This window comes from Gracilinanus agilis, chromosome 3, assembly GCF_016433145.1.
Source record: "Gracilinanus agilis isolate LMUSP501 chromosome 3, AgileGrace, whole genome shotgun sequence".
In the NCBI taxonomy this organism is placed as follows: Eukaryota; Metazoa; Chordata; class Mammalia; order Didelphimorphia; family Didelphidae; genus Gracilinanus; species Gracilinanus agilis.
This window is the reverse complement of record NC_058132.1, coordinates 97,846,938-97,873,854: the sequence shown is the minus strand read 5'-3', so window position 1 is coordinate 97,873,854 and position 26,917 is coordinate 97,846,938. Positions and strand designations below refer to the sequence as shown.

At 35.8% G+C, this 26,917-nt stretch overlaps 1 protein-coding gene and 1 non-coding gene across 2 annotated transcripts in view; one reads left to right on the top strand and one right to left on the bottom strand.

The window, feature by feature from the left end:
- The window catches only part of UVRAG (UV radiation resistance associated), a 436,868-nt gene that overhangs the window by 169,768 nt on the left and 240,183 nt on the right, over nucleotides 1-26,917 (bottom strand). The window contains exons 9-11 of the mRNA XM_044668156.1: nucleotides 19,770-19,854; nucleotides 13,401-13,488; nucleotides 12,526-12,586 (exon numbers count right to left, since the gene is read on the bottom strand). Of these exons, the coding sequence (XP_044524091.1) occupies nucleotides 12,526-12,586; nucleotides 13,401-13,488; nucleotides 19,770-19,854 (234 nt within the window). The remainder of the gene's footprint in view (nucleotides 1-12,525; nucleotides 12,587-13,400; nucleotides 13,489-19,769; nucleotides 19,855-26,917) is intronic.
- Nucleotides 9,496-9,602, top strand: LOC123243342. Its single transcript, XR_006505890.1, has one exon. It is a non-coding gene; the product is annotated as a U6 spliceosomal RNA (small nuclear RNA).

The window sequence follows — 26,917 nt, the reverse complement described above, 5'->3', positions numbered from 1 at the left end:
CTAAAATCTATGAGTTTATAAAGCTTTGAGAAAGGAGTGGTGTTTAAAATATGCTTGAAAAGATCATCAAGATACTAATCATCAACAAAACAACCAACTACTAGTTTAAAATTTTTAATTCAATTCAATTTGGAAAGGCTTTTTAAAAAAAACTATGCCTAAGCTTCCTGAGAGCTGTCTTGAATAGGAAAGAATAACAGTCCGTAAGCATAATGGTATATTTCATATTTTCATCCATCAGATTTCATTTTTAAAAACAAATACTCCAAAAAGCTAGGCTAATTCCTCTACAAAAAAAATACATATATACATACACACACTCATATGTGTGTGTGTGTGTGTGTGTGTGTGTGTGTGTGTGTGTGTGTGTGTGTATTTTCCCCCTCATTAGGTAAGAACTGTAACACTATTGTTTCAAATAGTTTGTGTCAAGCTAGGTAAATGGGCATTCCAAAGGAAAATCAAATAGGAATTGAAAAGCTTCATGAGGTAAGACTGAAGCTATGGACCACCACTTTGACTTAACACAAAAAAGACATATAGGAGTTTTACAAGACTAAAAAACTGGAGTTCTTTCATAGAGAGCTGACAAAGAGTGAAAATGACAATTATAGAATATGACATATTTATCTGTATCATATTCATTTAGGTCTTCTTGAACTGTTGAGTTATCAGAGGCAAAAAGCTAAATTAAGAGTTTCCACTCGTTATGAACATGGGTTTACAGCAAATACCTTCCAAGAAATATTAAGACAAAAAAAATTAATAGATAGCTTGTTTTTCACAAGTTACAGAAAAGAAATTTGGTACTCACAACTAAAATATAAATTAACTACCCAAAGTCAAGATCAGTCTCATTAATTAACACTACTTTTTAGGAAAAACATCTTGGCTCTTGAGAAGAAAGAAAACTGGAAAGCACCTTAGAAATCATCTAGTCCAACTCATTCCTTTTACATAGGAAAAGAATTCATTCATTTCACATTATATTTCATGTATTTTGCATATATCTATATAAATAATGGTTGTCTCCCCAAGAGAATGGAAGTTCCTTAGGGTAGAATCTGTTTCACTTTTGTCTTTGTATTCCCCAGGGTTTGGCAAAGTGCTTGATATACCATAAATACTTAAGAAATGACTGTCTGATTGGAGGGAAGGGAAGCTATAGAGTAGTTGTATGTGTCTCTGGAGGTAAAAAAGAAGCCACTGGCATTTATTATTAAGTTTGATAATGAAAAGGTTTTGTGCATTACAGAAATTACTCTGGAAGAGAATCTGTATAAAAAATTACTGGAAAGGGGAGAGCTTTTAAAAACAGCGACCAGGAAGATGGCGGCAGAGTAAGGAGCAGCTGCTCGATCTCTCCTAACCAAAGCATATAAGACTCCTCAAGGGGACATAAAAACGAATCCAGACGAAAGAAGGAACCCCACAACGGGGCGCAGCATTAAAGGTACGTGGAACCGGGGCATTTCCACGCTGTGAAGGGGTGAAACAGCTCTCACTAAAATGCGAGAGGAAGAAGCCCCTCCACCACCCCCCACACCACCCACAGTACCAAGGCCAACACACAAGAGTGAAAGCAGGATTGGGGCAACCAGTGAGTCACTGGCAGCTCCAGGGCTTGTACCTGAGAGCTGCAGGACATAGGATCCCAAGTGGCTAAAGAATGCGCACGGACTTTCCTGAGTGTCTGCATGGGTGGGGACATTGCCCTAGGCGTGGCCAAAGATCTCCAGCACACAGGCTTTCCCCCGAGCATCTGTGCGGGTGAAGACATTGCCCTAGGCGCAGACAAAGATCTCAAACACAGGGTTGGGCCTTGAGTGGGGACCCAGTGCAGACCGGAGCGAGGCTGTGGAAACGGCCCCTGAGACTGCTGAAGGAGCCTTGGGCAGAGGGGCAGACTGGGGATGATCAGGAGGCTTGACCCCAAGGACAAGGAGACCAGAGCCCTCAGGAGCTTAGAAAGTGCAGGCAGACCCCCGAGTGTAAAGACAAAGCTGAAAAGGGGCAGGGCTAACAATGGCAAGCCAAGAACCCCAGAAGAAAAAGATTATTAAGAAAAACTCTGGAACACTTGACAACTTTTACACAGAGAAAATACAGACAACAGAAGAGGACAAACAAGTATCCAAACCTTCCCAAAACAATGAAAACTGGTCACAAGCTATTGAAGAGCTCAAAAATGAGATGCTGAGGAAGATGGAAGAGATCTGGCAAGAAAATAACAGTTTAAAAGGCAGAATTTCACAAATGGAAAGTGAGGCAAGCCAAATGAAGACCAGAAATGACCAGATTGAAAAGGAAAACCAGTCCCTAAAGGCTAGAATTGAGCAATTAGAAGCCAATGATCTCTCAAGACAACAAGAACAAATAAAACAAAGTCAAAAGACTGATAAAATAGAAGGAAACATGAAATATCTCAATGAGAAAGTGACAGACCAAGAAAACTGGTCTAGAAGAGACAATTTGAGAATCATTAGTTTTCCAGAAAAAGCAAAAATTAATAGAAACTTGGACTCCATACTTAAAGAAATTATTCAGCAAAATTGCCCTGAAGTCCTACAACAAGAGAGCAATATAGACATTGAGAGGACACATGGATCACCCTCTACACTGGACCCAGAAAAGTCAACACCCAGGAATATAATAGCCAAATTCAAAAGCTTTCAAATAAAAGAAAAAAATCTTACAAGAAGCCAGAAAAAGACAATTCAAATATCAAGGAGCACCAATCAGGATCACACAGGATCTGGCAGCCTCCATGCTAAAAGACCTCAAGGCTTGGAATACGATATTCAGAAAGGCAAGAGAGCTGGGCCTTAAGCCACGGATCAACTACCCATTGAAACTGACTATATACTTCCAGGGGAAAGTATGAGCATTCAACAAAATTGAAGATTTCCAAGTTTTTGCACAAAAGAGACCAGGTCTAAATGGAAAGTTTGATACCCAACCACAAAAACCAAGAGAAACATGAAAAGGTAAATAAGAAACAGAGGGAAAAGAAAGAAAACTCATAATCCTTTAAACTTGACTCTTTAAGGGCTTAAATAAGATCTATTTATATGTATTACTAGCTGGAGAAATGCTATGTATAATTCTCTCTATTATAATATTCACTATTATAGAAACCAAAGGAATAATTCATAGGGAGAGGACAGGATACTAAATGGTCAAAGATGACATGGGGGGATAAGAAAGAGGGGGGAATAGTAGGTGACACCAAGAAAAATCTGAGTAAATAAGAAAAATAGGATATTCTATTACACACAAAGAAGGCATGGGAAGGGGAGGAGATAAATACTATCATAAGAAGGAGAGGAAGACAGCATTAAGAGGTAATAATCAAACCTTACTCCCAATGTAATCAACCCGGACAGGGAAGAGTAGCTTTATTATCCATTCTGATAAAAAAACTCTATCTAACCCTACTGAGAAAGTTAGAAGGGATAAACCAAAGGGAGCAGAGGAGTGGGGAGGTCAAAAAAGGGAGGGGAGAAGAAGGGGGAAGGAATTCATTAGGTCTTTAAAAAACAAAAAGAGGGGAATAACAAGGGAGGGGGCAGAAAGGGAAGTCAATCAAGGGAGGGGATAAGGGATACCAGCTCAAAGCCAACCACTGGTTTAAAAGAAAATAGTGTAAGAAGAAGGGGTGGGTCTAGGGGAGGATACAAAAATGTCAGTGAATGGATAATTGATAATTATAACTCTGAATGTGAATGGGATGAACTCTCTCATAAAACAGAAGCAAATAGCAGAGTAGATCAGAAACCAAAATCCTACCATATGTTGTCTATAAGAAACACATATGAGGCGGGTAGACATACACAAGTTTAAGGTTAAGGGCTTGAGGAACATCTTTTGGGCATCAAATGAGAAAAAGAAGGCAGGAGTGGCTATTATGATTTCTGACAAAGCCAAAGTAAAAATAGATATGATTAAAAAAAGACAGGGAAGGACATTAATCCTGATTAAAGGCAGTATAAACAATGAGGAAATGACACTGCTCAATATATATATGCACCAAGTGGTATAGCATCCAAATTCATAAAGGAGAAACTGCTCAATATATATGCACCAAGTGGTATAGCATCCAAATTCATAAAGGAGAAACTAGCAGAGCTCAAGAAGGAAATAGATAGTAAAACCATAATAGTGGGAGATCTAAATATTCCTCTTTCAGATCTAGATAAATCAAACCAAAAAATAAATAAGAAAGAGGTAAGAGAGGTGAATGGAGTCCTAGAAAAATTAGATTTAATTGATATGTGGAGAAAAATAAATAGGGATAAAAAGAAATACACCTTTTTTCAGCTGCACATGGAACATTCACAAAGATTGACCATGTAATAGGGCATAGAATCATTGCAAACAAATGCAAAAGAGCAGATATAATAAATGTAACCTTCTCAGATCATAATGCAATAAAAATAATAATTAGTAAGGGCACCTGGACAGGAAAATCAAAAACCAATTGGAAATTAAACAATATGATTCTCCAAAACCAATTTGTCAAAGAAGAAATCATAGAAACAATCAACAATTTCATTGAAGAGAATGACAATGATGAGACATCCTACCAAACTCTGTGGGATGCAGCCAAGGCAGTACTCAGGGGGAAATTTATATCCTTGAGTGCATATATTAACAAATTAAGGAGGGCAGAGATTAATGAATTGGGTATGCAACTCAAAAAATTAGAAAGCGAGCAAATTAAAAACCCCCAGATGAAAACTAAGTTAGAAATATTAAAAATTAAGGGAGAAATTAATAAAATCAAAAGTAAAAGAACTATTGAATTAATAAATAAGACTAGAAGCTGGTATTTTGAAAAAACAGATAAAATAGACAAAGTACTGGTCAATCTAATAAGAAAAAGGAAAGAAGAAAACCAAACTGAAAATATTAAAGATGAAAAGGGAGACCTCACCTCTAATGAAGGGGAAATTAAGGCAATCATTAAAAACTATTTTGCCCAATTATATGGCAACAAATATAACAATTTAGGAGATATGGATGAATATCTACAAAAATATAAATTGCCTAGATTAACAGCAGAAGAAATAGAATACCTAAATAATCCCATATCAGAAATAGAAATTGAACAAGCCATCAAAGCACTCCCTAAGAAAAAATCACCAGGACCTGATGGATTCACAAGTGAATTCTATCAGACATTCAAAGAGCAGCTAATCCCAATACTATACAAATTATTTGATATGATAGCAAAGAGGGAGTCCTACCAAATTCCTTTTATGACACAAATATGGTACTGATTACAAAGCCAGGTAGACCAAACTATAGACCAATCTCCCTAATGAACATAGATGCAAAAATCTTAAATGGAATTAGCAAAGAGACTCCAGCAAGTAATTAAGAAGATCATCCACCACGATCAGGTGGGATTTATACCAGGAATTCAGGGATGGTACAACATTAGGAAAACCATCCACATAATTGACCATATCAACAGTCTAACAAACAAAAATCACATGATTATCTCAATAGATGCTGAAAAAGCCTTTGACAAAATACAGCATCCATTCCTATTGAAAACACTGAAAAGTATAGGAATAGAAGGACCTTTCCTAAAAATAATAAACAGTATATACCTAAAATCATCAACAAGCAGCAATTAGAGAAGAAAAAGAAATTGAAGGTATCAAAATAGGCAATGAGGAGACTAAGCTATCACTCTTTGCAGATGATATGATGGTATACTTAAAAAATCCTAGAGAATCAACTAAGAAGTTGGTAGAAATAATCAACAACTTTAACAAAGTTGCAGGATACAAAATAAATGCACATAAATCATCAGCATTTCTATATATTTTCAACACTTAAGAGTAGCAAGAGGTAGAAAGAGAAACACCATTTAAAATCACCCTAGACAATATAAAATATTTGGGAATCTATCTACCAAAACAAACACAGCAATTATATGAAAACAACTACAAAACACTTTCCAAACAAATAAAACTGGATCTCAACAATTGGAAAGCCATTAATTGTTCATGGGTAGGACGAGCTAACATAATAAAAATGACCATTCTACCCAAATTAACTTATCTATTTAGCGCCATACTTATCAAACTACCAAAGAACTTCTTTACTGAATTGGGAAAAACTATAACAAACTTCATATGGAATAACAAAAGATCAAGAATATCAAGGGAAATAATGGGAAAAAATGCGAAGGAAGGGGGCCTAGCAGTACCAGATATTAAACTATACTATAAAGCAGCAGTCATTAAAACAATATGGTACTGGCTAAGAGATAGAAGGGAGGATCAGTGGAATAGACTTGGGGTTAATGACATCAGAAAGACAGTATATGATAAATCCAAAGAGCCCAACTTTTGGGACATGAATCCACTATTTGAGAAAAACTGCTGGGAAATTTGGAAAACAATATGGGAGAGATTAAGTCTAGATCAACATCTCACACCCTACACCAAGATAAATTCAGAATGGGTAAATGACTTGAATATAAAAAGGGAAACTATAAATAAGTTAAGTGAACACAGAATAGTATACTTGTCAGATCTCTGGGAAAGGTAAGATTTTAAAACCAAGCAAGAGTTAGAGAAAATTACAAAATGTAAATTAAATGGTTTTGATTATATTAAGCTAAAAAGCTTTTGTACAAACAAAAACAATGTAGTCAAAATCAGATGGGAAAAAACAAATTGGGAAAAAATCTTTATAACAAAAAACTTTGACAGGGGTCTAATTACTCAAATATACAAGGAGTTAAATCAATTGTATAAAAAATCAAGCCATTCCCCAATTGAAAAATGGGCAAGAGATATGAATAGGCAATTCTCAGGTAAAGAAATCAAAAGTATCAATAAGCACATGAGAAAGTGTTCTAAATCTCTAATAATTAGAGAAATACAAATCAAAACAACTCTGAGATACCACCTCATATCTAGCAGATTGGCTAAAATGAAAGAAGGGGAGAGTAATGAATGCTGGAGGGGGTGTGGCAAAATAGGGACATTAATGCATTGCAGGTGGAATTGTGAACTGATCCAACCATTCTGGCTGGCAATTTGGAACTGCTCAAAGGGCTATAAAAGAATGCCTGCCCTTTGATCCAGCCATACCATTGTTGGTTTTGTACCCCAAAGAGATCATAGATAAACAGACTTGTATGAAAATATTTATAGCTGTGCTTTTTGTGGTGGCAAAAAACTGGAAAAGGAGGGTATGTCCTTCAATTGGGGAATAGCTGAACAAATTGTGGTATATGCTGGTGATGGAATACTATCGCGCTCAAAGGAATAATAAAGTGGAGGAATTCCGTGTAAACTGGAAAGACCTCCAGGAACTGATGCAGAGAGATAGGAGCAGAACCAGAAGAACATTGTACACAGAGACTGATATACTATGGTAAAAATAGAATACAATGGACTTCTGTACCAGCAGAAAGCAATGACCCAAGACAATTCTGAGGGATTTATGGTAAAGAACGCTACCCACATTCAGAGGAAGAACTACAGGAGAGGAAACATATAAGAAAAACAAATGCTTGAACGCATGGGCTGAGGAGGACATGATTGGGTATGTGGACTCGAAACTGCCACACCAATGCAAATATCAACAATTTGGAAATAGGTCTTGAACAAGGACACATGTTAAAACCAGTGGAAATGTGCGTCGGCTACAGGTGGGGGGATAGCGGGGGGTGAAGGGGAAAGTAGGAGCTTGAATCATGTAACCTTGTTAAAAATGAATATTAATAAATGATTTTAAAAAAAGAAGAGCGACCCGTTAAAATTATACTATTGGGGACAGCTAGGTGTCTCAGTGGATTGAAAGCCAGGCCTAGAGATGGGAGGTCCTAGGTTCAAATTTGGCCCCAGACACTTCCTAGTCATATGACTCTATGGTAAGTCACTTAACTCCCACTGCCTAGCCTACCCTTACATTCAATCTTCTGGCTTGGAACCACTGCAAAGTATTGTAAGATGGAAGGCAGAATGTAAAGGACTGAAAAGTGAATGAGAAAAAAAGAAATGGAAGCAAGGAGTGTCAGCTTTTTCTGGGAATCTGGTTTTAAAAGGAGTGGTATAAGACAATAGTATGAAGGGATGACAAGAGTCAAGTGAGCTTTTAAGGATTAGAAATATTGATAGGTCACTCAGAAGCAATTACTATTTTGAGGAATACTGAAGACTGGAAAGGCTTTTTTAACAATGCTACGTGAAGTCCAAAAGATAAGATTATTAATGGTTAAGTCACTAATAACATCTTTAGAAGGTAATATAAGCTTTAAAGAATGAACAGAAATACAAAATGAGAAAGAGATCGGGGAGAGAGGAAGGGAGTGAGAAGGGAAGAGAACACATTACAATTATTGACATTATCTCACTACAGGCATGGAAGTAGAAGAGTATTGCACATTACAGTTTTATTTGTTGGCATGATTGTTAGGGACCAAGACTTTAAGATAAAATAGTCACTCTTCTAAGAATAGATATCATTCACTCTTCTAAGATAAGATATTGATCATAGGCCCAGCCATGCTTGGAGACAATAAGACACCACAGGAGATTTTCTATGCTCCCTTTCCGCGTTCCTTTCCCCTTAGTATCTGCCGACCCCCTTCTGCCCTCAACCTATATATTCTTGTCATAGATCTGCAATAAACGAGCCTTGCTTCCATCCAAACGACTCTGTGTCTTGCGCGCGAGGTCTCCCCTCTTCTCCCCCTATGGGTTCTTAGGTTGCCGTTTCCCCGGACCCCTCGGTTGTGTCCGGCTGGACCCGGACACATGATGAGGTTTACAAGTTGGTTTTAGGAAAGGGAAAGAGTAACTGAATGGTCATTTGTCTGTAAAGGAAAGGCATAATGTTATATATAGCTGGAAAAGCAGGGTGGTACGAGATTGTGGAGGCCCTTGAATGCCAAAGAAAGGAATATGAATATTACTTATCAGGCAATAAAATCCCACTTAAAATTTTTTGTAAAGTAACATGTATGACTTTGACAAATAGGAAAATTTTCTCTTACATTATAAAAAATAGTTTGGGCAGGAAAACAGAAGAAGCAAGAGTATGGAAACTACTATAATATTTGGGGCAAGGTGAGGGGAAGTATCTGTTAGGAGAGTAGCATTAAAACAGAAAAAAGGGCATTGATGAGAAAGATGTTAAAGAAGCAGAATGAATAAAATTTGATAACTGACACATCATCAGCAAATGAGGGAAAAGGTAGAATCAAAGCTAAGACATAAATTTGGATGTAATACCTGATAATCACCATATAAGGTAGTAATTGTGAGACAGAAAAGAAGCAGGAGTAAATGGAATAAACAACTCATGGAATTTCAATCTCAGCCCTTCACTAACTAGCTACATATCTATATGCAAGTCATGTAATCCATATTATAAAAAGAAACTATTGTATTTATCCTACCTGTGTCACAAGAGTTTCTGGAAAGAATAAAAGTTATAAAAAATGTTTTTAAAAACTACGAATTTGTGCTCGCTTTGGCAGCACATATACTAAAATTGGAATGATCCAGAGAAGATTAGCATGACCCCCTTGGAAGGATGACACGCAGATTTGTGAAGCATTCCATATTTTTGGAAATTTCTTTTTATGTGTAATTGTTAAAAAGGGTTGGCAAAAAATAAATAAAAATAAAAAGTACACATTTAAGATGTAGCTATTATTCCTAAAATAGTAAAATGGAAGTTTCTATATGCAAAAAATGACAGTACCATAGATATAACCACATCGTCATCATCAAAGTATAATCTGTTATCTTAGGTGTGTCCTTTACCACTAGCACCCTGCTTTACAAAACAAGTGTATATGTCTATGCGTATAAGTAGAAGGGGGCAGATATGGCAAGCAAGAGGGAAGTAATGGAGGAAACAAAAGGCCTAGAAATTGAAAAGCAAAAGAATGAAAGAATGAAAAAGAATTTATTAAACTTTTTTTGTGGTTGAGTTATTTCAGTCCTGCCCATGAACCCTTTTGAGGTTTTCTTGGCAAGGATACTGAAATTATTTGCCTTTTTGGTCTACAGCTGATTTTTCGAATGAGGAAACTGAGGGAAAGAGGGACAAGTGACTTGCTCATGGTCACAAAAGCTAGTGTCTGAGGCCACTTTTGAACTCATGTCTTCTTGCCTCTAGGCCCGCCACACTATCCATTGTGCCACCTAGCTGCCCTTATTAAATGCTAACTATGTGTGGAACAACTAATTTTGGAACTAAGGGTGATGGGCCTTCATCTGAAAAGTCAATATAAAAAATGAGTTGATATCAAAGAGAAAGCCATATTAAGTTACTTTTAATCAAGCCCTGATGGGGTCAAGGGAGAGGAGAACCGTGAATAAAACTGGTACCAAATCATTCTCTATTCTTCTCCATATTACTCATTCTACATTAGAGTGCTAAGAAAACGTCTATGTCTATTCAAACACTCCCTTATAACAGGAGAGAAAGCTAACAGGGACCAGATTATAGTAACTTCAGCAAGGGAAAAGATGCTGCCAGACAGTGACTCCATTTAGACCCCAAAGATGCAAGGTCACAGTGATTTCTCGCCACAATCAGCTTTGTGCTCTTATCCCCTTCCTGGACAGAAGAGGGAAGAAATTCTGCCTTATTTAAACCTTGTATCTTCCTTATTGTTAAGTACATGCCCTGTACACAGGAAGTTATTCAAAAATAGCTGTTGAAGGAAATCTTCCAGATTGTTGAAAATCAAAATACCTTATCATGCTTACATATTTCTAACAGAAAAACATCATTATTTTTAAGAGGGAATAGAATCCCTAACAATGAAATCTAATGTCTAAAGCCTGGTACATTTTTTATTTTAAACCTTTGTTTTTCTTCTTGTATTGGTTCTAAGGCAGAAGAGCAATAAGGACTAGGCCATGGGGGAAGGTTAAGTAACTTGCCCTAGAAAACACAGCTAAGAAAGTATCTGAGGCCAGATTTGAACCCAGGCCTATTTGTCTCTAGGCCTGGATCCAAATCCACTGAGCTGCCTGGGTCATCCTACCTGGTATATTTTTAATCATACTTGGTAAATTAAAAAAAATTTAAATATATATATATATATATAAATTCTGAAGCTCAGCATAGTATTTGCATTGTAAGATTTTTTTTAAGCAGATGGAGGGATCAACCATGGACATATAGTGATAAAAAAAATTAAACTTCTCTAACAGGTAAAGTATATAATAATAATAATAATAATAATAATCAGGAAAAAATTTCTATCACCTTAAAAACAAGAATATTTTCTAATTAATAATGCTTATTTGATCTATTTAATCAACCAAACTTCCATTTGCCAAAAAACACAGAGTTGAATGTCTTGTAATTTATGAGGGTAAATTCTCCATAAAATGGAATCCATAATCCTTTAATTTTTATTTTTAGTTAGCCTAGATATAAGGTTCAACTTTTTAAATGACTAGACTAGATAACTTCTTATGGTTATATGCACTTACCATCCCAGATTATATCCAACAAGCTTTAGAATTATAGAAATTTAAGAAGATTACTGCATAGGAAAGAAAGCATTCTAAGCCTCAAATGAAGAAACTAACTTTTCAACTGCCAACATCACCAAGTGGAAAGTCTACTTAACTTGGAATTAGAAAACTTGTACCTACTTCTACATCTGGCATTTACAAGCTATGTGGTTCTGAACAATTCATTTAATAAATCATTGACCAAAAAAGATTAAGCAACTAGTATGCACCACATGCTGGGGACAGCAAGGGCAAAAAATATGACAGTTTTGTTCTCAAGGAGCCTATCTTCATGGCTCTGATTTTATGACTTGTAGACTTCCAAAGCTATAGGATTATTGTAATGGTTGTAATGGTTGGTAAATCTTAAATTGCTACATAAATTAAAGCACTTATTCAAAGCACTCTAAAGCACTTAGGTATCTGAGCTTCATCCACATAAAGAGAAGCTCCCTGATGGCTGGAACTTATCTTTTCTCCAAATTTTTCCTCTTCCTCAGTCCCAAAGATATTCTGCATGCTGAATCTAGTTAATAAATATTTGTTAAATAGGCTTGAATAAATTGCTATCTAGGTTAGTTGTTCCCTTTCCCCAGTCAAAGATAAAATAAGCCCTTTGGAGAATCCACGCGGAATCTGAAATAGGAATATCAGGAAAGCACTGGGTTTGAAGCTAGAGGATATAGCTTAAAATCTCTGCTCCTCAATAAACTTGTAACCTTGAGCAAGTAACAAAAACACTTTGAGCCTCAGCATATTCATTTACAAAAATGAGACTAGCTGATCACTAAGGTCTCTTTCTAGCTCTAAATCTTTGAAATTTCTTAATCTATAGAATCATGAAGTTTAGTAACAAAATTTTATATGAAACAGATGAACTTGAAATTGTCCCAAAGAAGGGAAAGTGATATAAAAATATATTTTTTTAAATTCCCATATTGACCACCTAAAACACCTTTGTGTGTCTATATATATATATTACCTTCCGATAAATTGAAGAAAAAAAAAATACCTTGAAAATCCTCAGAATTAGGCAACTTTACACCGCATACAAAATAATCCTTTTGTTCATTCTGTGAATTTAACCAAAGACATAAAATCAGTTCCTTAAAAAGTTGGAAAAAAAAAAGTAAAATCTCAGAGGCTTCAGCAGTAAGTATTGATTTAAGAACATTCCTTTCATGAATTCAAAATGTTATCAAGTTAAAAGCCATATAAAATTTTTATTCCCCAAATATTTTTTGGCAAGTTCCTAACACATGATGAGAAATTTAAAATGAGCTTAATAAAACTATTATAAACTACCTTGATTACTATTAACTTTCAAATTCACTCTTTTCCATTTCCCATATTTCAAATTTTCAAATCATTTGTTAATTTAAAAAGATACAAAGAAATTTATCAGGTTGAAGTAAAAATTCATGACAGTCACTTCAATTGTTTTCTATGTTAGTTCAGAGAAGGCAGATTCAGAATTCAAAGACCTGGGGATATACTCAAGGTATATTTTAAAAAATGAGTCCCAAGGACAAATGTAAATAAGTCAGTTAATCACCTGGATCTTAAAGGTGGACAGGAACATACCGGGAGTTTGCTGCAACAATTCATTTGACTACTTATCACAATTAATTCAGCTTGTGCCAAAAATCAAATTGTAGAAACAGGCACAGACAGACTAGTTTCTGAATTTAAGCTCTTTGAGTCTCATTTCCTTTCTCCTTAAAATGAGGGGGTTAGAGAGGATGATCTTTGATCCCTTTTAGCTCTAAATCCTTTGATTCATTTCTAATTAACAACCTAAGCATACTCTGATTTAGAGAGAAGCCATTTCAAAACAGAATATAAATTGGTGTATAGGGAAAATCTTTTTTAGAAAGAATGACTTACCAAATCAATGGGGTAAATGTAGGAAAGCTCAGACAACAATTGCCTGCATCGAATTGTCAACTGTGCATTAGTCTTCAAAAACAGTTCTCTATGGAGGGAAAAAATTTGTTTATAAAAGGTTCATTTGCCCATATTATAAAGCCATATTTCCATAGAGCATCCTTGGCTTTGTTACTAGTTCAAGTCAACTTTCCAAACACGGAAAAGGTTGCATTACTACCCAGTCATTTCTCCCTGTTAAAATCCTTTCCTTTCTACTAAATCTCATTTCCAAAAAGAAGTATACCTTGATCACCCCAGTTAGAAATTATATCAGATTCCTTGTGTACATTTAATAGTGAATTGTCAGACAGTTCCTATGCAGTAATCACATTTGGATTTGCATTCTGTTTTTTTCTTTAAAGCTTATCTCCTTCTAAGATTACAAGCAATTATGAAAATTTGAAGAAAACTAATTGCTACATTATTTTCAATCAAATATGTAGTCTATGCTATTGCTAACTGCTAGGGCTACAAAGAAAAAGTAACAATCACTGTCTGAAAGGCTTATATTCTAATTGAAGACATGACAGATACATGAATAGGTTACACAAGATACATACAAAGTAAGTGGAAGACAGCCGACTCCTATAGAAACAAGGTGGCTTTGAAATTGAGTCTTTAAAAAAAGGTAGCAATTTTCTAAGGTAGAGATGTTGTGGGAACACTATAGTTATCAGAACAAATCTTAGAACATCATGAATGAGGAATAATAGGTGGACCATATAGGGAGCAAAATTCACAGAGGGGAAAAAAAAATAATACTAAGACTAGAAAGAGAAGAACGGTCCTGGTTGTGAAGAACTTTAAATGAAAAACAAACAACAGAGTTTATATTTGATCTGAGAGGTAATACTTCCTGGAGTTAACTGAAAATGGAAATGACATAATTAAACTCATACTTTGGGAAAATCCTTTTGGTAGCCTGGATTAAAATGGAAAGAGACTAATTAGGAGGCTACTAAAGTAGTCTAAGAAAGAGGGGATTTGGGCCTCAACTAGAGTGGTGACTGTTAGTAGACAGAAAGACATGTAATCAGAATTGTGGAGAAAGAAATGGCAAGAACTGGCAACTGATTGTATATGTAGTCTAAGAATGAGAAATATGCTAAAAAACTATGGACTTAAGGGGTCAAAAAGGATGGGACCTTCTAGAGTAAAGGGAAGTTAAGTTAAGAAGTTGAGAAAAAGAATGAGTTTGGGAGAATAGCGGTGGAGATGTCTGATCTCTGTGGGTCTATATTCCTGTTAATAATGTATACAAGGATGTGTCTGCTATTTAAATTTTTATAACTGCCAAGTACCAACCACTCTGTGGAAATAGTTAAACTAATATTTTTTATGAATGTATACTCACATGCATTGTTTTGCTTGTAAAATGAGGCCATTTCCCTTTTAATTTCATATCGCTATGAAGTCTCTTTCTTTATGACCCTCCATCTTCAACTAAGTCAGCATTCATGTGCAGAATCCAAGGAGAAAGCCCTCACTCCTAATATAAATCCCACCTACCTAAAGAAAGGCTTAAGCTACTCCCTTTGGCAATCTTCAAGCAAGCCAAAAACAAGAGAAAAATTCCTTTATATACCTTTGATTATTTCTTCTCTGCTTACCTATTCAAATTTAATACTGTTTTTTTACATCTCCAAACAGTTGGGAAGACCACACCCAATTCATAAGACTATGAAAATGCTCAGCTTTAGGCCAAGTGAAGTAGTTGGGTTTTTTTTTTAATAGTCTTCTAGCTTTTATAAATAACTAAAATCTTAAACAAAAAAGAGAGGGATGAGCTCTCATATCTTACTCTCAGCATCACATTTGGCTGAATTTCTGGGAACAAGAAAACTAGTACAATTCCAATGTAGGTCAGAGATATGAACATTTTAATACAGGATGCTCCAAATGTCTTAGTGCAGTTTTAAGCTTTAATAGTGTCTGCTTCCCTGCATAAAATGAGAAAGGTTGTGAGTCAGACTGGGTATGGGGAATTGAACTGCTACTTCCAAAACTTTCCCTTCCCCCAACATTTGATGTCTTTGTTGTTAACAGCTGGAGATACTAGCACCTATGCTAAGCAGAGTGATAGTGGATTCCCTATTCTCCCATTCCCACAAACTTATCTAAAACAATAAGAGTTTATGCTACTCAAATAGCAGTGGAAAACCATAGTTGGTGATGAAACCCTTATGCCGCCTAATAGCAATTTGGAAAGATCCTGCCCTTTCCCTTCCCCCAACACTTTTTCTCCACTGGCTGGCAGACTTAACTCAAGACACAGACTTGAGGAGCATACTCTTTTTACTGTCTGGAGATGTCTACTGGCTATAAAGAATAACCTATGTTAGTTTCATTACAAGCATTTTAAGTTTTATGGATATGGCCTGTTTCTTTCTCCCCAGGGTACAGTACTTTGTTTATTACACAGCCATTCACTTAGAAGGCAATTGTAATGAAATAAAGGAAGTAATGTAAATTAGAAAATATGATCAATTCTTCTCATTAAATTGTTTTGTTTTTCTGTGAAGCCCCCAAATAATCCAAATGCATTTGGAGAAGGAGCAGAGCATTACAGCAGCCTTTTCTTTTTCTTAAACCTTTACCTTCTGTTTTAGAATCAGTATTGTGTATTGGTAGAAGAGCAATAAGGGGGTAAGTGACTTGCCCAGGGTCACAAAATTAGAAAATGTCCCAAACCAAATATGAGGCCTGGCTCTCAATCTACTGAGTCCCCAGGGCAGCCTTTTTAAGGCAAGGAATTAATGGACTCTATCTCATCTTTGTATTCTAAACATCTGGCATTGTCTTTCACCTAAGTAAGTGTTTAAACAATACTTGTTGAATTAAGATACTGAAAATAAAGATTAAAGCCCAGTTTGTCAAAAGACAGAAAGGCAAGAACTGAAAGTAGGAGTCCTGATTATTATTGGGGAGGGAGGCACCTAATAACCTATATGAGGAGATAAGACTATACCAGTGAAAACAGCAAGAAGGCAGTTAAATGCTAAATTTCAGAGAAGAAAGATTTCAAATCAGAATAGTCAGTGTAATGAAAATATCACCAAGTTCAGAGTCAAGAGACTACTGGCATAAAGCATTAGATTTTGAAAGAGGATCTATGTTTAAATCCTGGCTCTGAAACTAATTTAGTTTCTCTGTGAATTAAAGGAGTTGAATTAATGACAACAAATTGGGCAAAATGGACATAGAAGCAGAGTGGACTATCTTGGGTTATCAGGTACCTAGACCTGGATTCTCACTCTTTCTGTACTACACATCTAGTTCTGTGAACTTATAAAAGTCATTTAACTTGTAAAAGCTTTAGTTTCCTCCTAAATGAAACAAAGAAACTGGATTGATAAAATTTAAGCTCCTTCCCATCTCTAAAATCATGAGATTGTGTATGATACTAAAGTTTCAAAGAGAAGGCAAGGCTTGCCTTCGACCTTGAGGGATGGATAGGATTTGACTAGAGAAAGAACAGGAAGAAAGGGCATTTGGCAAGGGGAAATAGAAACATAACAAGCAAAGGTATAATAAGTCAGCAAGGAATATGACAGTGTAAAGACTAGTTCAATTACAATAGAAGGTGGGAGTCACTGCAAATAAATAAAAATAAGGCAGGCAAGTAGTTGCTATGAGTTTCTAGAGGACTAGAAAGTTTAACCCAGGAATTCTGAGTAGGCAATAGGAAGTAACTACAGAGTCTTGAGTGGTTTCAAGAAATCAACTTTTAAGAAAGCTAGAATGCAGAACAGATAACCTATAGGCATCAAAACAAGTTAGAAGGTTGTTGGAATAGTTTAGACCAGTGATGGGCAAACTGCAGCCTGCCGGCCAGATGTTCCTAATCTGACGAATACAATAAGTAGGATACAATACAATGAAACTTCGAAAGAGTTGCCTTAGAAACAGACTTGATAGATGAGCATTTCCTTTCCTTTGGCCCCCTCTTTAAAAAGTTTGCCCCAAATTGGGACATTAATGCATTGCTGGTGGAGTTGTGAACTGATCCAACCATTCTGGATGGCAATTTGGAATTATGCCCAAAGATCTCTAAAAGACTGCCTGCCCTTTGATCTAGCCATACCATTGCTGGGTTTGTACCCCAAAGAGATCACAGATAAAAAGACTCATACAAAAATATTTATAGCCTCCCTCTTTGTGGTGGCAAAAAAATTGGAAAATGAGGGGGTGTCCATCAATTGGGGACTGGCTGAACAAATTGTGGTATATGCTGGTGATGGAATACTATTGTGCTCAAAGGAATAATAAACTGGAGGAATTCCATGTGAACTGGAAAGACCTCCAGGAATTGATGCAGAGTGAAAGGAGCAGAACCAGGAGAACATTGTACACAGAGACTGATACACTGTGGCATAATCAAATGTAATGGACTTCTGTACTAGCAGCAATGCAATGACCCAGCACAATTCTGAGGGATTTATGGAAAAGAACGCTACCCACATTCAGAGGAAGAACTGCAGGAATGGAAACACAGAAGAAAAACAACTGCTTGAACACATGGGTTGATGCTGACATGGTTGGGGATGTAGACTCGAAAGGACCACACTAACGCAACTATCAATAATATGGAAATAAGTCTTGATCGATGACACATGTTAATACCAGGGGAAATGTGAGTTGGCTATGGGGGGGAGGGGGTGAAGGGGAAAGTAAAAACATGAATCATGTAACCATGGAAAATTTTTCTAAAAATAAAATAATAAAAAAGTTTCTCCAAAAATAAAATAAAATAAAAAAATAAAAAGTTTGCCCATCACTGCTCTAGAGTTTTCATAATGAGAATATGATCTAGAATGATGACCATGGGACTCTAAGGAACAAGTAAATTAGAGAACTATTTTGAAGGAATATAATTTTAAAGATACATGTGGAATAAGAGATAGGACATTTTCAGATTTAAGTCCTAACTGTCACTTCTATGTAACACATAATATGACCTTAAAGAAGTCACTTCATTTTTGAGGCAAAAGCAATTTCTTCATTTGTAAGATGCTTTGCAAACTATAAGGTGCTAAATAAATGAGAAATAACTATAATATATTGCATATTTTTAATATAAATGTAATTTATCATTTCATCTAACTCATCTTTTCAATAAAGTTCAGAGAAAAGCTGTCTGGGACAAATCACTATGCTATTTCCTTTATAGTCAATGTACAGTTGCTCAAAGGAATTGCTTTTATGGCATAACAAAAATATTAGGATATAAGCTCATCTTCTACAGGATGACTGAAAGCACTGTCAATATAACTCCAAAAGAAAACAAGGAAACTCCCAAATAAACAATAAACATATGATTCATGCTTTGTATAAGACTTTACATGGAGGTCTCTAGAAGCATGAAGGACAACCCAGGCATCTGAGAAATAAGCAGTATACATCATTCTAGAGTGTTGGAACTATGCCCAAAAGGCTATAAAACTGGACATTCTCTTTGACTCAACAATACCACTACTAGATTTGTATCTCAAAGAGATCAGGGACAAAGGAAAAGGACCTATATGCACAAAAAATTTTATAGAAGCTCTTTTTGTGGGGACAAAGAATTGGAAATTGAGGGGATGCCCATTAACTAATAAACAGCTGGACAAGTTGTGGTATTTCACTGTGGTAGAATACAATTCTGCCATAAGAAATGATGAGCAAGATGCTGTCAGAAAATTCTGTGAAGACTTACATGAACTAATACAAAATGAAATGAGCAGAACCAGAATAATATTATACACAATAATTACGTTATTATATGATGGTCAACTGTGACTGACTTAAACTATTCTCAGCAATTACAATCCAAAACCATTTTGAAGTACTTATAATGAAAAATGTTATCCACCTCCAAAGAAAGTCTGAATAGAAGCTAAAGCATACTTTTTTTACTCTCTTCATTATTTTTGTTTTTTTGAGTCTGCATTTTCTTTTGCAATATGGCAAATATGGAAATGTTTTACATGACTGGACATGTATAATCTATATCAAGTTACTTGCCTTTTCAAGGCAGGCAGAAGAGAGGAAGGAAGAGAATTTGGAACTCAGAATTTTTAAAAATGAATGTTAAAATTTATTTTTTCATGTAATTGAGAAAAAAATAAAAATTAAATTAAAAAAAAGGAAGAAAGCAGCTGTACGGGCAGAATTTCAATCTAAGCCCTCATACTAGTCAACTAGTGCTTTTCCCAACATACCATGTGGACTCTTGCATTATATGATACTTTCTCCCTCAAACTTGCACAAATACCAGGCAAACTCCACAAAGAATCAACACTATGCTCACTGGGGGCTAATTTCACTGGTGCTAACACCATTTACCTTTTGGCAGTGCATTCCTTTCTCAGTTCACTTAAGGATTCCTTGTGCAGTTGCAGCTTGAGGTGCTCAGATTCAAATGTGCTTCCTAGAAAGAGACAGGGCAAGATTTTAAAATAAATTATACTTCCAATAGAACGTGCTTCCAATTTGAACAATAGTCAGTCTTGACTAGTTTTTCATAATGCAGGCCAGGCAGGATCCTGGGATAACAGAAAATCCCATCATCTTTCCACATACCTACTATGGGAAAAAGAAAAAGGTACAGCTGAGCCAAAGCTGATAAGGGAGCAGTTTCCTGAAATGAAATTGATAAACATAATCATTTATGCAAACTGGATAAATATGGGATGGAAAAGTGAGATTCTCTTCAGATCCCAGGTAACCTTTCTGCGGTTAATGAGAAAAAGGTGCTTTTGTCTATGAGAGAATTCCCTCCATTTTTATAGCTCTTACTTCTTTTAATACATCAGTTTTAGCAAATTATAGAGATCAAAAAATTGATCATTCTTCAGCTACACTAATGATGAGCCTTTTCAATTTAGGTATATTGTTTTTAACAGACTTAATCAGCAGACCTGAATACAAAACCTTTATAGCTCCATAGAACCATAAGGTCTTCCACTATATATCAGCATGGCTTTGAAAATCTTTGACTACCTCAATACCAGGATAAGGCATGAGAGAAAGATCATAAAGGACAATTTGTAGTTACTACTACTAATTATTATTAAAATGATGAATAATAATGATAAAACTTGATTATATTCAGGTGAGGCCATACCTTTTATAAAGCACTTTCTTCACAACATTCTAGAAAAAGTCATAAAATGATCATTATTCTGCCTTTTTTAAACATGAGTTAAATTTTAGTGCCAAGAAGTGAAGTGACTGGACTGAGAACCCCAAAGACAAAAAATGACAGAACCAGAACACAAAACCAGTGTCTTGGGATACCAATTCCAATGTTCATTATTCCAGCCTGCCCTCTCTCTTTGGTGTTGTAGAAATGGTGTTGAAGAAATCTGAATCTGAAGTGAGAGAAAGTTGAATGTAAATCATGGCTCTGCCATTTATCACATAAATTTAGGCAAGTTGTCTAATCTCCCTGAGCCTCGATTTGTTTATAAACCAATTAGCAAACCTTTAATGAGCATGTACTATGTATCAGATACTGTACTAAGTACTTGGGACATAAAAGAGGCCAAAGTCAATCCCTGCTCTCAAAGAACTTACAATCTAATGGTGGAGACAAGGTGAAGACTTACTGTAGGAGGCAAGATTTTAGGTAGGATTTTAAAAAATGTATTTAATTAGAATATTTTTCCATGATTACATGATACATGTTTTTCCCACCCCTCTTCCCTTGCTCCTCCAGGAGCTGACAAGCAATTCTACAGGGTTATACAGGTATCATTGTTCAAAACCTATTTTCACGTTATTCATATTTGTAATAAAATAATCTTTTAACATCAAAACCCTAATCATATCCCCATAAAACTATGTGATCAATCATATGTTTTTCTTCTGTGTTTCTGCTCCCAGAGTTCTTTCTCTGGATGTGGATAGCGTTCTTTCTTATAAGTCCCTCTGGATTGTCCTGGGTTGTTGCATTCCTGCTAGTGAAAAAGTCTATTACATTGGACTGTGCCATAGTATATCAGTCTCTGTGTACAGTGTTCTTCTGGCTCTGCTCCTTTCACTTTGCATCAATTCCTGAAGGTCTTTCCAGTTCACATGGAATTCCTCCAGTTCATTATTCCTTTCAGCACAATAGTATTCCATCACCATCAGATAACACCATTTGTTCAGCCATTCCCCAATTGATGGACACACCCTCATTTTCCAATTTTTTGTCACCATAAAGAGTGCGGTTATGAGTATATTTGTACATGTATTTTTCCCTATTATCTCTTTGGGATACAAACCCAGCAGTGGTATGGCTGGGTCAAAGGGCAAGCAGTTTGCTTTATACTTTGCATATAATTCCAAATTGCCCAGAATGGTTGGATCAATTCAAAACTCCACCAGCAGAGTACTAGTGTCCCAATTTTGCTACATCCCCTCCAACATTTATCACTTTCCTTTGCAGCCATATTGACCAGTCTGTTAGATGTAAGGTGGTACCTCAGCATTGTTTTAATTTCCATTTCTCTCATCAGAGGGGATTTAGAACACTTTTTCATGTGCTTATTGATAGTTTTGATTTCTTCATGTGAAAACTGCCTATTCATGTCCTTTGACCATTTGTTGATTGGGGAATGGCTTGATTTTTTGTAAATTTGACTTAGTTCCTTATATATTTGGGAAATTAAACCTTTGTCAAAAAGTTTTGTTATAAAATTTTTTCCCAGTTTGTTGCTTTCCTTCTAATTTTGGTTACACTGGTTTTGTTTGTAAAAAATCTTTTTAATTTGATATAATCATTCATTTTACATTTTGTAATGTTCTCTATCTCTTGCTTGGTCTTAAATTCCTTCCTTTCCCACAGATCTGACAGGTATACTATTCTATGTTCACCTCATTTATTCATGATTTCATTCTTTATATTTAAGTCATTTACCCATTTTGAATTTATCTTGGTATTGGGTATAAGATGTTGATCGAAACCTAATTTTTCCCATTTTATTTTCCAATTTTCCCAGCAGTTTTTGTCAAATAGGGAGTTTTTTGTCCCAAAAGCTGGGATCTTTGGGTTTACTGAACACTAACTTACTGAGGTCATTTACCCCACGTGTATTCCATTGATCCACCCTTCTGTCTCCTGGCCAGTGCCATATTGTTTTGATCACTACTGCTTTTTAGTACAGTTTAAGATCTGGTATTGTAGAAGGTAAAATTTTAAGTAGGTTTTAAAGGAAGCCAGGAAGGTTAGTAGTCAGAGTGGAGGGAAAATATTCCAAGCATGGGGCCCAAGAAAATGCACAGGTGTAGAGAGATAGAGTGTCTTGTTTGTGGAAGAGCCAGGAGGCCAGTGTCACTGGATCTAAGAGTACTTGTCAGGGAGTAAGGTAAGAAGATTAGAAAGGTAGAAGGGAGCTAGGTTATGAAGAGCTTTGAAGACCAAACAGAGGACTTTGTATTTGCTTCTGGAGGTGATAGGAAGCCTCTGGAAATTAATTAGTAGGGACACATAATCAAATATGCATATTAAAAATCATATTAGTGGCTGAATGGAGGATGGATTGTAGAAAGACCTGACCCAGGTAGACCCACTAGCAGGTTACTGGAAAAGTCTAGGTGCCTGCACCAGAGTGAAGCAATATGAGATGAGAGAGGAAGATGTCTTTGAGAAATATTGTAAAGACAAAATCAGCAGGCTTTAGTGACAGTTTGAATAAGGTGAGTGAGAGTTTGTGAGGAATCCTAGTTGACCTCTAGACTGACAATAGCTCCTCAGGAGTTAGACTATATGACTTCTTCCAGTTCTAAAATATTCTATGACCAGTTCTAAAATATTCTAAAATATTCATCTACCATATCTAATACACAGTAAAGTCAAGAAATGCCAAAAGATAAAAATTTTAAAAATTACGCAAGGTCAAATAAGTTTCTGAAATTTATCTATCTAATAAGCAGATCAACATATAGTTACATATGTCAAAATATTCTCATGTGAACCCATGTCCCAAATGAAATTCTAATTTTTTGTGCATTAAAATTATATTTTGTGCCATGAAAATTACTGTAACTAATATCACTAAAGCAAGTAAGTCTATAATGTTCTAGAAATTGATAGGGCTAAATAACTTCTTTTCAAGTATCAGTTTGAAGAAGAAACTTGTGAACTTATAAGATACTAAAATTAGGCAAATTTGGGTTTTCATTCAGATTCTTTCTCTTCTCCTCCCCCTCTCCTTCACCCCCACCAAATTTTAAGTCAAAGAGACAATACTTAAACAATTTAGTAGAACTTTTCAATCACTAATCCATCAATCAGTATTGTTAAGGGTCTACTATACTCCAAGTGCAATGGCTAGAGAGATACATTTATAAAGAAGGAAACATTCTACTCTCAGGATACTTTCATTCTATCTTATATTAAGCAGAATGTAACTGAATAGTGATTTGGCTAAATCAGTCACATTAAAAAGATACCTTTTATGTTCCATGAAAACATAAGATGCGAGGCAGCTGGGTAGCTCAATGGATTGAGAGTCAGGCCTAGAAATGGGAGGTCCTAGGTTCAAATCCAGCCTCAGACAATTCCCAGCTGTGTGACCCTGGGCAAGTCACTTGACCCCCATTGCCCACCCTTACCACTCTTCCACCTAGGAGCCAATACACAGAAGTTAAGGGTTAAAAAAAATTATATATATAAAAAAAGAAAACATAAGATGCAATAGTTGATAGGAATTTTGGATACAAATTTTTTCCTATTCATAATATATCTAATGAAATCTGCTATTTACTTTATTTGCAGAAAAATGTCATGATTTTTCCCAAGTCTCACTAATGAAATCAGATTGTTCCACAATTTTCTGCATACATAGTATATAAATTGATGAGTACATTTATTAAAAAAATGTTTGCTAGTCAAAAGTAGTTAATAAGACTTCTTGAATGAAACTAGAAATGAGTATGGCTGTTCCTACACTGACAGAGGAACTGAAAAAAGGTCAGGGCCCCTAATACTTAAGAATGTAGTGAGTTTCCAAAGTTTTTGACAATAACATGACAACTAGGATATATTTTCTCTTAAAGCACACTAATAGATCACAAACTGTTGAATTATGAGGGATCATGGATATTTTCTAGTTATAAAATCATTTTATAATGAAAAAAACCTGGAGAGGTAACTTGTCAGACAAAAAGTAACAAAGCAGAGATTTAGAGCCAAATCTCATGACTACAAATCCAGTTCTCTTGCCACAATATCATATGTTCTTTTCATGGTTATTTTTGTTTTAAATAAGTATGTATTATACTCTAGTTCAGTGATGGCAAATCTTTCAGAGATGGAATGCCAGGCCCTGTCCCCTCCTCAGTACTGTGACTGACCCCCAGGTATGCCCTGTCCCTCCCCACCTTTACTCCACACAGGGAAGGGAAAAAGTGTTCTCACTGGGCTGCTAGGTGGAGGGTGAGTGGAGTGAGGCATTCCTCAACAAGTGTAGAGAGGGGGAGGAGAGTAGCCTGAGAGTTCTGCTCCCCTCCAGCTCTGCCACCTGTGAACCGCCCACCTTATTCCTTGTGCACTCCCATTGGGATGCTGGGCAGAGGGGAGGGGGATGTAAAAATATGTCATCAGGTACGGAGGAGAGGGGGAGGCAAGCAGCTACACCTGAGTCCCTCTGCATTTCTAGTAATGAATTCTGGGGATATGGTGGGGAGGGTGGCATGGGTATCCACAGAGAGCCCTCTGCATACCATCTTTGGCACCTGTGCCATAGGTTCACCATCACTGCCTCTAGTTTCTCTTCAGATTGCATAAATCTTTTGCCTTTTACTAAATAAGTATGTATTGAGATATTCTTTTTAACAACTATAATTTCCCTAAGAATCACTCCATCTCTTCCTCCTCCAAGAGTCATTTCATATAATAGCATTCTTAAAGGAAAAAAAAAGGAAAAAAATAAAAACATTAGCATAATTAAGCAATGTATCAAAAAAAAGTTTGAAAATATGTGTAATGTGTAACAATTGTGGGCCTACCAACTCCACAAAAGAGTATTGTGGAAGTGTCTTCTCATCTGTCATTTTTCAGTCTATTATTTATAATTTTGCAATACTTTTTTTTTTAAAACCCTTACCTTCTTTCCTAGAATCAATTGATTTTAAGGTAAAAGAGTGGCAAGAGCTGGGCAAATGGAGTTAAGTGAGTTGCCTATGGTCATACAACCAGAAAGTTTCTGAAACCAAATTTAAACCCAGGTCCTTCTGACTCAAGGCCTAGTACTCTAATCACTGTGCTACCTAGCTGCAATTCAACATTAACTTCTGAATTCTGGAGGGGAGGGGTTAATATTGTTATTTGGCTCTCCTTACTTCACTTAGTTCCTACAGATCTTTTCATATTTCTCTATATTCATCATATATATCATTTCTTATACTACAGTAATATTTCATCATATTCACATACTATCATTTGTTCAGCCACTCCCCAATCAATGGGCATCTATACTTTTATTTTCAATACTTTGCCATCATAAAAAGTGCTCTTTTTTTGCTTGTTTTAAATGGGAACTTTCTTTATATCAATGGCCACTTTGGGATATAAGCTTAATAATGGAATCATTGGGGGAAAGGATAGAGACATATTAGATGTTTATTTACATAATTCCAAACTGCTTTCCAAAACATTTGCAGAGATTCACAGATACATCAGCAACAGCTGCAGTGGTATGTATATCTTCAACCAATTTCTCCAACATTAATTAATCTAATTTTTTCTACCTTTGCCAATTTTGGGAGTATGAGGCAAAACTTTAGGGTTGTTTTGATTTGCATTTCTCTTATTACTAGTGATATGGAACATTCATTTATATGATTAATAATTTACAATTCTTTTGGGAACTGTTATCCACTCCCCAATATCTTTTGACCATTTAATGATTAAGGAATGGTTTGGGGTCTTATATGTATATATTATTTGTTTATATATCTTAAATACCAAATCTTTATCAAAAGAATTATATAATGCTGATCATTCTCTCCTTTCTTGATCACTCTCGTCCATGTTTTTTGGAACACTCTCTCTCCTTGTTTTCCTCCTACCCTATCTGACCACTCCTACTCTATCTCCTTTATTGGGTCCTCCCTCATATATCATGCCCTTCATAACTTTAAGCATCTCTCAGGGTTCTGTCTTGGTCCCTCTTCTCTTCTCTGTCTATACTATTTCACTTGGTGATCTCATTAGCTCCCATTTATTTACATTTAGATTTAATTACAATTTCTATGCTAATGATTCTCAAATCTACCTTAGTTGCCCTAATCTCTCTGCTGACTTCCAAATCTTGCACCTCCATTTGCCTTTTAGACATCTCGAACTGGATATCCAGGAGACAATTTAAACTCAGTAAGTCCAAAAAAGAATTTGTTATCTTTCCTCCTAAAACCCAACATTCCCTCTAGAACAGAAGAGGGCGATGCCATCCTCCTAGTCTCAGTCTTACAACCTAGGAGTCATCTTGGATTCTTCATTATTT